Source organism: Pinus tabuliformis, chromosome 3_2 (genome assembly GCF_031772625.1).
Source record: "Pinus tabuliformis cultivar Carrire ecotype Pingquan chromosome 3_2, CPIR1, whole genome shotgun sequence".
Lineage (NCBI taxonomy): Eukaryota > Viridiplantae > Streptophyta > Pinopsida > Pinales > Pinaceae > Pinus > Pinus tabuliformis.
The window spans coordinates 936,076,992-936,089,707 of NC_142302.1; the positions used below are offsets into that span (position 1 = coordinate 936,076,992).

Here is a 12,716-nt window from a genome sequence, read left to right on the forward strand (position 1 = left end):
ATGGAAGAAGGAGATTTTATTGAATTTGGGCAGCAATAGTCTGATTTTTCTGATGATGGTGGCTAACTGAACCTGGTGGGAGGTCTTAGGGCGAAGCATGGCCTGGATGATAAGTCTTGAATCTCCAAAGACTGAGAGAGAAAGGATATTTCTTTTAATCGCCAGTGTCAGCCCCTGCCATAATGCTAGAGCCTCCGCTCTGTTGTTGGTTTCAGTTCCCAGACCCCAATGAAATCTCAACTCCGAGAAACCTCCAGGGCTCATTAGAACTCCACCACTGCCAGCAACCCCAGGGTTTCCTTTAGAGGCCCCATCGAAGAATAAACAGTGATCTTCCAGGGCCGATCTCCACTTGATGAACTCTTGTTCTTCCAGTCTAATCTCCCAATCGGCATGTACGGAAACAGGATGAAAGGGCCTTTCCTTCAGATTTGGAACCAATTCTTTGAACCATTTCTCCTCTTCTTTGAGCAGACTCATTTCGTTCCTTGATGAAGTATTGGCTTCCAATGCCTCGCCCAGCAAAGCTTTTATTTTTGAGATAACTCTTATTGCAGTGCAACTTTCTTCTCGAAAAATTCTGTTGTTCCTTTCCAACCAAAGTTTCCAACAAATAAATTTAGGGATCCACATCCAGCTGGTTTTAAGAAGACTTTTATTTTTAAGGCAGAAGGGAGATAAGCTGGCCCAAGTTCTGAACAGGGCAGGGATGTTATCTGGAAGATCAAGGTTAGTTGGCTCTAACAGCATAACTCCCCTCCAGACTTCTTGAGCGAAGGGGCAAAGCAGCAACAGATGACTGATAGTTTCTTCATCAGACCGACAGAGAGGACATCTGGAAGGTCCTTCCATCCCTCTTCTTCTCAAGTTATCTCTGGTAAGAATGCTTTGGTGGGCAGCGGTCCAACAGAAGAAGTCGATTTTTGGAAGAGCTGGGAAATCCCATATAAATTTCCATTGGGCTGGATTTGGAGGAGCATGTGGGACAGCCATAGTTCTTTTATAACCTTCGGAAATAGTATAATGGCCAGAGATGGATCCCCAGCCTCTTTTGTCTTTAGCATTGGCCTTTGAAGGAGATTTACCTTGGAGCATATCTAGAAGTAAAGAGGCTTCCCCCTGCAGCATTATGGGGACCTCCCCCAGATATCAACCATCCCAGGTTCTATCAGGAGCTTCCTTCCAATTCGAGATGTCCCACAATGTGTGCAGATTGCAAGACTGGAGCCAATCTTTGATGTTTGCAAGACCATCCACATGATTCAATGGCTGGTCACCCAAGATCGAATCATCCCAGATTTTGATTTTCCTTCCATTACCGGGGATCCAATAAAGGTGTTGGCTGAATTGCTCCCTAGCAGCATTGCAAAGATTGAATATTGGTGAACCTTTTAGCATTCTTGGAGGCTTATCCAGGCATCTCAAGCGCTGCCCTTGGAAGTATTTCTTCCAAATAACTCTTTTACTCCAGCTAGTGTTTCCAGAGACTAAATTCCACAGAATCTTGGATCCCAAAGCAAGATTTTGGGCAGCCAAGTTGCGCAGATGGAGGCCTCCTTCCAGAAATGGTCGCTTGAGAGTTTCCCAGCTCACTAAATGGATCCTTCTATCATTGTTATTCCCACCTTCCCACAGAAATCTTCTCAACAGGCTATCTAGCTTACTGAGAAAGGTTTTTGGGGCAAGGAGAATAGAGTTTTGGAATAGAGGCATACTTATTAGGACCGATTTCAAAAGGATGACTTTCCCTGCATTGTTCAGCCAAGAGGCACCCCAAGCTTGGATTCTATTCTTTATCTTATCAAGCAGAGGCAACCAGTGAGCAACTTTAGGCTTAGATTTGAAGATTGGAATCCCGAGGTATTTAAATGACTCCCAGTTTCGAATTCCATCCATTTCTAAAAGTCTTGCTATGTCAGACAGCTCTTTGGTCGAACAGTTCCAGCCATAGATAGAGCATTTTCGATAGTTGATTTTGCTGCCCGAGATCAACCTGTAAATGTCCAGTTCCCTCTTGAAGTGTCTGGCAGAGATCATGCTGGCTCCTCCAAGCAGCAAAGTGTCGTCGGCGAATTGGGCATGATTAATGTCTTTCACCTTGTGAGTAGTTCTGAGGCCAGGCAGAGTTTGATTTTGCTGGTTATGATCTAATTGGAAACTAAGCACCGAGGCCTGGACTGCATATAGGAGCGGAGACAAAGGGCATCCCTGTCTCAGGCCCCTAGAAGCTTGGAAGAAGTCAGAAGAACGGCCGTTGACCAAAGGCGCAATCCAAGGCGAGGCAATACAGGCTTTCACCCAGTTTATGAAGTTTGTTGAGAAGCCTAGCTTCTTCATCACAGCAAACAGAAATTCATGTCTCACCCTATCGAATGCGTTAGCCAAGTCGAGCTTAATCACCATACCTTTCTCCTTTCTTTGGCAACTAGAGTGAACTGCTTCTTGGACCAGCACAATGTTATCCAAAATCTTTCTTCCTTTTATGAAACCGCCTTGATTTTCAGGGATGATGTCTGGCAAAATGTTTTTCAGCCTGTTGGCTATTATTTTGGACACCAACTTATAACTGGAATTGCACAAGGATATTGGCCTAAATCTACTGAAATCAGTGGCGCCTTTCTCTTTTGGGATCAAGGCGAGAAAGGCTGAGTTGATGCCACCGCCTATCTTTACACAATTCTGGGATTTTCTGACCATCCTCAATAGATCTTTTTTAATTGTTGACCAGCAAGTCAAAAGGAACCTGATAGAGAACCCATCTGGGCCTGGGGCTTTATCAGGCTCCATGTTGTTCAGCACCTCCTCTAGCTCTTCCATACTAATCGGAGCTGTCAGCATGGCGTTGTCCGAATCCTTGACACATTTGGGGATTAAATCGATCGGATAGGAATGGGGATCAATAGCTGGTTCTTCAGGAGCCGAATAAAGATCTTGGTAGAAGGAATATGCAGCTCTCTTGATGCCTTCGAAATCCTTAATCACAGTATTTTGGTAATGAATCTCTGAGACTGATTTGAAGTTCTTTCGGGCTTCCGCTTGCTTATGAAAGAAGCTGGTGTTCTTATCTTCGGATTTCAGCCAAAGGTTCCTAGACTTCTGTCGCCAAAATTCTTCCTCCTCCCTGCTAGATCTATGAACCTCTTTTTGGAGCTCGACTTCTTTTAGTAGCAGACTTTGAGAAACAGGACTGTGCTCCATATCTAGCTGATGAGCAGCAAGCCTATTTAGATTTTCTTTTCTTTTGGCTGTGGGGGATTGCAGTCTTTTAGCCCAATCTTTAAGATTTCTTTTTAGAACCCTGATTTTCTCTTCCCAGACAAAGAATGGAGAACCATGGACGGGCCTATTCCAAGAGTCGGAGACCACCTCTTGAAAGCCTTCTTGCTGGATCCACAGAGGGCTGAACCGAAATGGGATGGGGCCAAGATTGCAATCTAGGGAAAGCTCGAGAAGAATGGGCTTATGATCAGAGGTGAGATTTGGGAGAATTTTAGAGGATGCCATAAGACCGCAGGTTAGGAAAGAAGAGTGGACAAGGAATCTATCCAACCGGGCAGCAATGTGATTGGGGGCTATTCTTTTATTGGACCAAGTGAATTTACCTGAAGAAGGTTTAATATCCTCCAGGTCCCAGCCCAGCATTATGTCTTCAACCCATTCTCTGGCAGGATCCCTGACAATGGAACCTCCCTTTTTCTCATCAAGAGCAAGGGTGACATTCAGGTCACCTGCAATGATGATATTCTCGGGATTTTGCTCTAAAAGAAATGAATGAAGCGAATTCCAACAGATTTTTTTCTCGTTTGGCAAAACAGGAGCATAAACATTAAACATACTTACTTGCTGACCTGAATCCTTGTGGAGTAGCTGAGTGAAGAGCCAGTGAGGGCTGCTTTTTTCTTGAATAAAGTCATAAATGGCGCTGTTCCAGAAGGTGGCTATTCCACCAGAGGCGCCTCTTGCACTAACCGCTCTTCCATGGCCTTTTTTCCAAAAAACTTTACTAGATTGGAGGAGAGAAAGATCCTCCAGCTTTGTCTCCTGGATGAGGAGGATTTCAGGCGAGTATATTCTCACTATATCTTTCAGGGCTTCCTCTTTCGACCTGCTACCTAAACCTCTGCAATTCCAGGAGACGTATTTCATTATTTACTTTTTTGGGGAGATGAGGCTCCTATTGGAGCCTTGTTACTCTTGCGCCCAGATCTGGTATTCATCATTGATTTGAGAGTTTTTTGGGAGCCTTGGAGGACATCTTTGTAAGTTTCTTCCTCTCTCTGTTTCTTCTTGGATTTCCGCCCTCTAGTCGTCTTGATTGGAGTGACTAACGAGTTGTCAGTTTCAGAATCTCTCTCTTCTGATTCTCCCTCAGAGTCTGAGGCTAGACTAATGTGTTCTTCATTGCCTTCATTTCCCCTCTGACACTCCTCGGGTGGGGGGACTGATGGTTCTACTTCATTTACATTCCCTTGTTTCTCCTTATTTTCGGTTTCCTCTTGGGTCTCCTTATCATCCACCTTTTCTCCAGAGGGGGATCCATCTTTAGAAGCAGCAACGGTTTTTGGGTTGAAGTGAGGCTTCCCCGTTGGAGCGGAGATGTTCTGTCCCGGAGGCTTTGGAACAGCCTTTCCCTTTCTGATTTCTTTCCATCCTTCTTCTTCAACTGTGTTCCCTGTTGGAGCTTTTGGGCAGTTTCTCTAGAAGTGTCCATGCTCATGACAGGTTCGACATTTGAAAGGCAGTTGTTCGTAGTCCAACTTCTGGTAGTGCTGCCAATCTCCAACTTTGAGTTTGATCGCTTCTGGTAGCCCGGCTTCCAAGTCGACTTCCACGCAGATTCTAGCACATGTATATTGGCCCTTGTGATCAGCTTTGTCAATGAATCGACCCAACCCGTTACCAATCTTCTGCAGGGATTGATAGCTCCAACAGTGAAGAGGGAGATTGGGTAAACGAACCCAGACCGGCGCCTCCTTGGGGACATCGACGGATGGGTCAAAATCAGGACTCCATTTGTTGAGATACAACCCCTGATTTCCCATAAAATACGACCTGTTTCTGAATACCAGGTCGCGGTCTTCTTTGGTGGTAAATTCAAAGATGAAATAGCCTCGTCCTATAGCATAACAAATCACATTGTTTTCCAGCTGCGGTCTCCAGTTTTGCTGAATCCAATCGTCCGTGGTTTTAGTGGACGACCATCGGCCCATAAACTGCCCTACCAGGCCTCTGTCAGACAGCGCAAGAGCAATTTTAATCGGTTGTTCCTCTGGAAGTGCTATCTCTGGTATTTCATCGAGCTTTTCTATGAATTTCGGCACCTCAATGTGTTGTTGCTTCTTCCCTTTCTGCGTTAACAGTCTTCTGAATGCATCTGCGGAGGATAATGGAGGGGTGGGAGCGGACTCCCCACCCCCAGGTCCGCTCATGGCTGCGTCCAAGAACTTTGGCGGCGGCAAACCTACTCTCGGCTCCGTGGATCAGAGCAGCGCACGCGGGTTTCAGTTTTTTTGAAAATCAACCTCTTTATTAAGACCACCATTTCCAAAATTTTAAAGAAAAGTAAGTAGCCATTTTCTTTTAAATTTTAACCAACATTATCAATTCTAGAGATCAACCTTCTTACTAAAGCAAACAATAACCATTAAGTTCAGCCTCGTTGTCAACGCCAACAACCATGGTATTTGCAATCTCAAGGGGGTCAGTTAGGAAGCCACGTGCATCAATCATATTCATAATTTTTTCACATATACAAAATACATCATAGAACCTGCATGCAATCCCAAGTTAGCACATAAACATTCCATTACAATGCTACACCTTGCATTTTCTTGCACATGCAAACAACCAACATACAGTCCATGATTATAATGTTCTAACCAACACATACAACAAGCAATTTTCAGACCATTCGACTCTCTAATAGACTCACAAACATTATTCCTCCAATTCATCGAGGCCCTCTATCATATAACATACAGATCATGGGATTCTCTGATCCAAGTGGCTCCAGAAATATAAGTGGCCTTGAAAATAGCTCAAAATAAAAGTCATCAGATGGAAGTGAAAATGGGACCAGATCGTAGTGCTTATCGCTCTGATTCTAACAATGTGAACGACACTCAAATCCAAGTTCGTATGCTCAAGATATTGCCGGTCAAATTAGACCAAGTCGCAATCACTAACGAGGCAACAATTTGGCAGAATCTAGGCACACGGAACCTAGCCATCGAAACTGGCAAATTTTTTGCCTTGTTAATTTTTCTTAATCCCAATTTTGGCTGATGGATTTTTGAACCAATTTGTTCTTCGAAAAAAAAAAAAAAAAAACAAACAAACAAACAAACAAAACAAAAACAAACAAACAAACAAACAAACAAAACAAGCCCACGGGGCTTTGGATTGATGGTGAATGGGTGCACTGTTAAGGCACTCCTTGCGATAGGTCATCAGTTCAAATCCCCCGTGGGTACTTAGGTTAGTCTTAACTAGAAAAAAAAAACAAACAAAAAACAAAAAACAAAACAAACAAACAAACAAACAAACAAAAACAAACCGAGTGGCAGGTTGTCAACCCTGCCACCAAACAAATATGATATATTTTTCCAAAAAGAAAAATTGTAATTTTATTCATATTGAGCAAAATTACATGTTGTAGATGCTACATTTGCATATGTTGTATAAACTTGTCCTGATGCACAGGATCTAAAATGACAATAAATTATGAACTATCTATGCTTTCCTACCTTTCTTTTTTTCGACTTTCTGCCAACCTCTAGTGTTGGCAGTGGATGTTACAATGGACATTTCTGCCTCTTTGGTAGTATTTGGGGTTTCTTTGTCAGAATATTAGCTTTCTGTTGAGTGTATTGGCTTGCTGCCACCAATTTCCTTCCCTGGGATGAGTTGCTCATTTTTCTGCTGTGGATCGATTATCATTGGCACTAAAGCGACGCAGTTCTGGTTCTCATCATTTTGTGAGTTAAGTTGGGTGCTTTGTTCATTCAAAGCTGAGATATTTCTTACGTGTTCTGCTTCTTGGAATGTGGTGTTTGTGGTAGTTTCTGCATTTCCTTCCTCTTCTATATCATCTACTAGAGCGGCTGAATTATGCCATCCTTTAGGCTTTGGTGGTTGTCTTCTTTTCCTGTCTTTTTTATTTTATAGGCAAGCACTTTGTAGATGACCAGTTTGATGACAAATGCGACATCTAAAGGTATTGTTTTCATAATCAAGAGACTGGGACCATTTCTTTTCATTTTGGAATAAGAGGATGTGGTCTAGCAATCCTTGATTGAGATCAACCTCCATGCAGATTCTGGCGAAAGTGTAGATGTCCTTGGTAAGACACTCACTATGTACTTTTAAAAATTTCCCAGGAGCATTGCCAATGCCTACTAATACTTTGATGTGCCAAAAATGCAGAGGTAGGTTATATAGTTTTACCCACACAGGCATTTTGGAGACCACCATGGTGTTTGGATCAAAGTCAGGAAATCATGATGTCAAAAAAAGGCCAACATTACCCCAGAACCATGGTCCCTCATTCAATGCATATTCATTGTCATTGACTGTGTAGAATTTGACAATGAAGAAACCTTTTGAGCATTGGTGTATATCACAGTTTTCTGTCCATATGGAGTAAATTCATTGACTTAGGGCTTCCGGTTTAGGCCAAAACCCGTTAAATCTGCATATCACTGCTTTTGATAAATAATCATCATGTATTTCATTTACCTCAGGTATAGCGATCAATAGAGCAGGGTTCTGAGTTCTCTGCTCGACGATGTAGGCACCAGGAGTCGTGGTTTGCTATTCTGATTGTATTTGAGGCCCCATTTTCCCTTTTACTGCATCTTTGAAAGAAACAGGTCCTTTGGAGCTTGTACCAGAGCAGCCACCACGAAGTCTTGTATTGAGGTAGATAGTTGAGTCTCTGCCTATGTCGTATTCTTTTAGCTTGTATTCCTCCTGCAATACTTTTCCTGTGTGGGTCAAGAGTTGTTTGCAAGGTGGAATGCCCATCCTTTCTTGTATCCTCTGTTTGAGGGTTTTGATCTTCTCCCAACTCCCTATTTTTAAGCATACTATGTTTCCTTCTATGGATCTGATAAAAAGGGTGATTTCTTTACCTTCGAGCGGCTCTGCTACAGGGGCTTCAAGATCTAATGGTGAGTTGATTGCTGCTTCCTGTCATTCATGTTCAATCGCTAAAGCTTGTTATAGATCTGGGGCCGATTTGTTTGCAGGCTCGCGATATCCACCAGTAATCTCCATATGCATGCTAGATGTAATCCATATCCCGTGGCTTTATGTGCCTTTCTACCCTCAAACAATATATCATGGCTACCTCTGCTCCGTTGATGTCGTGAAACTTCGTCCTAGCGCCCCATTTTGCATACTGTGGATAACGCCAATCCTTAGGCTGAGGAAAACCCTACAAGTGTGTTGTCTGATCAGTCCTCCTCGTGTCCAGAGCAACGACGAGGGTCTCAGCTGAGATCTCCGTTGCATATTTCCTCTGCCCCGACTTCCTCCATTCTTGAGGTTTTCCAAACAACCCAGATTTGTATTTTATCTCTAGATATGTGGATTTGCAAAGAGTAAGCCCAAAAATAGTGAATGATTCCATATTTCACCAATGCGGCATTTGACCTATGTGCTGGATGAACCCATCTGATGATATTTGACCTTCTTCATAGTTATAAATTTGATCCAAAGCAGAGTCGATCTGGTGATATTTTCGGTAGGGTTGCAGTTCGTCATCGGTTGCAGCTCCCTCTTCCAGCCTGCTGTGGCGGCTACGAGATTCCTCCCTACCGCCTTTATTGTGTCCCAGATCGCTGGGAAAAATAAAAGCTCCGTCGCAGGCACTATGTACAGAAACCCTTGCCATCGCCATCTCCATCCCGTGCTCCACTCCATAGGGTTTTGTTCGCGGCTTTAAGTACGAATTTGACCAGACAAAACGCACTCTAGGTAGAGGCTTCAACTTCTCAGAGAGCTCCTCAGGGATTTTCCATCCAATTGCGAGGTAAAGCATGGTGGATACAGAGTAAGTAGCCTTCTTGGCTTCTTCATTGCTGCCCGTAACTATTTCGAGTGTCTGAACATACTTGGTGATGAGGTCCTCACGGGAGACTTCGGGCCTGAGCCATCGTTTGTGCGCGGACGTGGAAGCCATGGGAGATCTGCAGCTCGAAACCCAACAAATATGATATCTATATATATATATATATATATATATATATATATATATATATATATATATATATATATATATATATATATATATATATATATATATATATATATATCTTGAATATCAAACAAAAGAAAATATTAAGGGTCGGGGTCGCGGGTGACCTAAACCCCGCCCACGGCCACAGCCAATGGTCACACTATTAACGTGAGGTCGACGAGGTTTAAACCCGCCCAATACGGTGGGGCCGACCTGCCAAACGGGCAGCCTCGTCACTAGTTGAGTTTTCCTTCTCCTCTTTGGACTTGTTCCTGGTTAGCATGAGTGAATGCTAACCAGGAACAAGCTCTAAAGAGGAGAAGGAAAACTCAAATCCTTTGATCCCAAAGTGGGGCATGCAACATGAAGATGAAACATGGCAGATGAGGAAGCTCAATTGGAGGAAGAGCGAAATTATCGCAAGATCTTCTTCACCATGGCAGAGAAAGTTGACAAGTTGTTTGCAGAATATGAGAAGACAATCAAGCCTGAGAAGAAAGAACCAGATGATCATGCCTCGGTAAATCATGAAGGTGGAGGAGAAGATCCTCCTCCCTCTCCATCCTCCAGTGAAAGTTCTTCTTCTTCCTCTTCTCATCATTCTAACAAGAATAAGAGGAATGCATCTAAAAAGCCCTTTTCAAGCTGAATGTCAAGTTTGATTTACCTGTATTTAGTGGAGAATCTAATGCAGAAAATCTAGATAATTGGATAAGACAGGTTGAAGTGTATTGCTGCATACAACAAATCAAAGAGGATGAAGCCAAGATCCAACTAGCATCCCTTCGATTGAGTGACACTGCTCTCGTCTGGTGGGAAGGCAATCTTGTAAGAGTAGTCGTAAACTTCTTTCATCTTGGTTTGAGTTCATTTTTGCTTTAAGAGGACAATTATACCCATTAGGTTATAGGCAGAAGGCCATGATGGAATATCAACATTTGAAACAAGGTAAAGGTCAAACTATTCATAATTTTACAGAGGAGTTTATAAAACAAGTACTATCATTGAATGTTCCACTAGATACTTCTAAGACGTTGATGAAATATATTGTCTCTTTGCATACTTATTTGAGTCATTCATTATTACTATTTGAACCTAAGTCTCTTGATGAAGCTAGTGTGAAGGTTGTACATCTTGAAAGTAGGGGGAAGTATGAGCAAGATGACCATCTGAAGAAGGCAACACCAACAAAGAGAAGAGAAGCAAGGCCTTCTTGTATTCATTGTGAGAAAGAAGGGCATGATGACAAGAATTGTTGGAAACTGCATCCAGAATTGAGGCCTACGAGGAACAATAGAAGAGAGAAGCAGAAGACAGTTGCAATTGTGCAATAAGACCAAGAATCTGAATCAAAGGATGATGAGAGGATTACAATTGTGAGATTTTCAAGTGTTGGACCAATTGACTTGGGTCCAGACTTAGGTGATGAAATGAAGATTGCAACTCTTGGGATTGCAGAAGATGGACCTATTGATTTGGGTTTTGATATGACCGATGAGATAAAGATTTCAGCAGATGTTGTGCCAAAAATGAAAAGGACACCAAATGCGGCATGGCTCCAAGAAATCTAAGAAATAAAACAAAGCATTCAGGCGGAGAAGGTTGAACTAAGGAGACTCCTACAAGAAGCAAAGAAGGAGAAACAAAGGTTGCAACGTCGGTTACAAGCCAAGGAGGAGGACTTGGAAAAGTTGCAACATAACAAGCCTAAGGTAAAAAAATGATTCTTCAATTTCTTGTACTTTTTATGATGATGATTTCGTTGATTTTGAGAAACATACTATACGAATTGGATCAAAATTGTTGAAGAAAATGGGGAATCAATGAAAGGGCCTCAACATTAATGGCCAAGGCATCATGAATCCCATCTAAGTAGAGGAATTGCCTTGTTATGCAGGACTTGGATATGTCAAAAAAGAGGTTGGAGAATGCTCCAAGACAACCAATGACCAACCAACGACAAATGATGAGAGCACTTCATCACATTCCAGTGATAGTGAGGGTTCCCTGGGCACTTATCAGAGGCGCACCAGAAATAAACATTACAAGACAATCCAGAAAGTTTGGAGGAGAAAGAATCATTGTAGCCACTACAACAAGGTTGGACACGAGAGAGCCACATGTCAGATGCTCCAGGCCCAGAAAACACCTTTGAAGAAACCAATAGGAAAAGTTTTTTCATAAAGTGATCAGCTCCATGATGATGACCCCTTCACTTTGATGATTAAGAGATGGTTTTACTAGATATAGTAGCTTGTCATGGCCACATTTTGTAAATCATGTGTTGCGAATAATTGTAAAAGTGATGATGTGTTTTCCATCACTTATTAAAGCAATGATGATGTTTTTGGCCTTTTGTTGATAGTTGGGGTATTGGTTTCTATTATGATGTAAACTTGACCAAAGAGTGTGTGTTATAAACTCTTGGAAAGTATGGGGTTGTTTGAGTCATGTGTGGTTTTGTATGTGATTGCAAAGAATGTACCAGATTTGCATGCAATGCAGATGTTGAAAGTGTGGCTTGACGAGGACACAGGCAATGTGCAGGCTTTTGGAGGGCCAAAATCTCCTTAGTGGGGAGGAATGATCCAGGTGGCTCCACAAATAGAAGCATCTTGAAAACAACTAAAAAATAAAAGTCACATATGGAAGTGAAACCATAATCAGATTGTAATGATCGTCACCTTGATTCCAATGGTGCGAACGACACTTAAATCCAAGTTCGTATGCTCAAGACACAGTCTTCATAGGCAAACTAGGTCAAGAGGCAGTCATTAACGAGGTAACAAATTGGCAGAATCTTGGTGTGTGGAACCCAGTCACCAGAAACAGCGAATTTGTCCAATGACCCCAATTTTGGCCGACAGATTTTTGCACTAATTTGTTCTATATATATCAAAAAATATATATTAAAAAGATGGGTATATATATATCAAACAAAATAAAATGTTAAGGATTAGGGTCGCAGGTGACCCGGACCCCGCCCACGACCACAACCAATGGTCACACTATTAACGTGAGGTCGACAAGGTTTGAACCCCACCCGACCTGATGAGGTTGGCTCACCAAATGGGCGACCTCATCACTATATAACAAAACCTCCACCAAAATTAACAACGTCACGTATTTAAAAACTATTTTGAACCTTTATATGAGGTGCGGTAGGTTTCGAACCCGGTTTGCCCCCATGTTATTTGCCACCGCCACCAACGAGCCAATGACCCAACGTTGGTAGGTCCACCCACTTTTTAATATAAAGACTACACTCTTTGCCATTCGAGGGGGCAACGGAGGAGCGGAGCGGCATAACCAAGAGCGGCCAGAGGGGGTGGAACCCTAAAGAAGGGAATCTTTGAGATGCTAAAAAAATTCCTTTGGGGTCTAGAAGTGCAAGTGTTAAAATTTGACAAATTTATAGACATTTTTATATGGTTTCGCAACACAAATCCAACGGTGATCTCTATTTCTGCATCTA

The 12,716-nt window shown here is 42.5% G+C and overlaps 1 protein-coding gene across 1 annotated transcript; it reads right to left on the reverse strand.

Annotated features, from left to right (window-relative positions):
- Positions 1-4,697: 4,697 nt before the first annotated feature.
- On the reverse strand, positions 4,698-5,429 carry LOC149183721 (uncharacterized). Its single transcript, XM_089415043.1, has one exon. The coding sequence runs from the start codon at positions 5,427-5,429 to the stop codon at positions 4,698-4,700; it is 732 nt and encodes a 243-aa protein (XP_089271169.1).
- Positions 5,430-12,716: the final 7,287 nt, after the last annotated feature.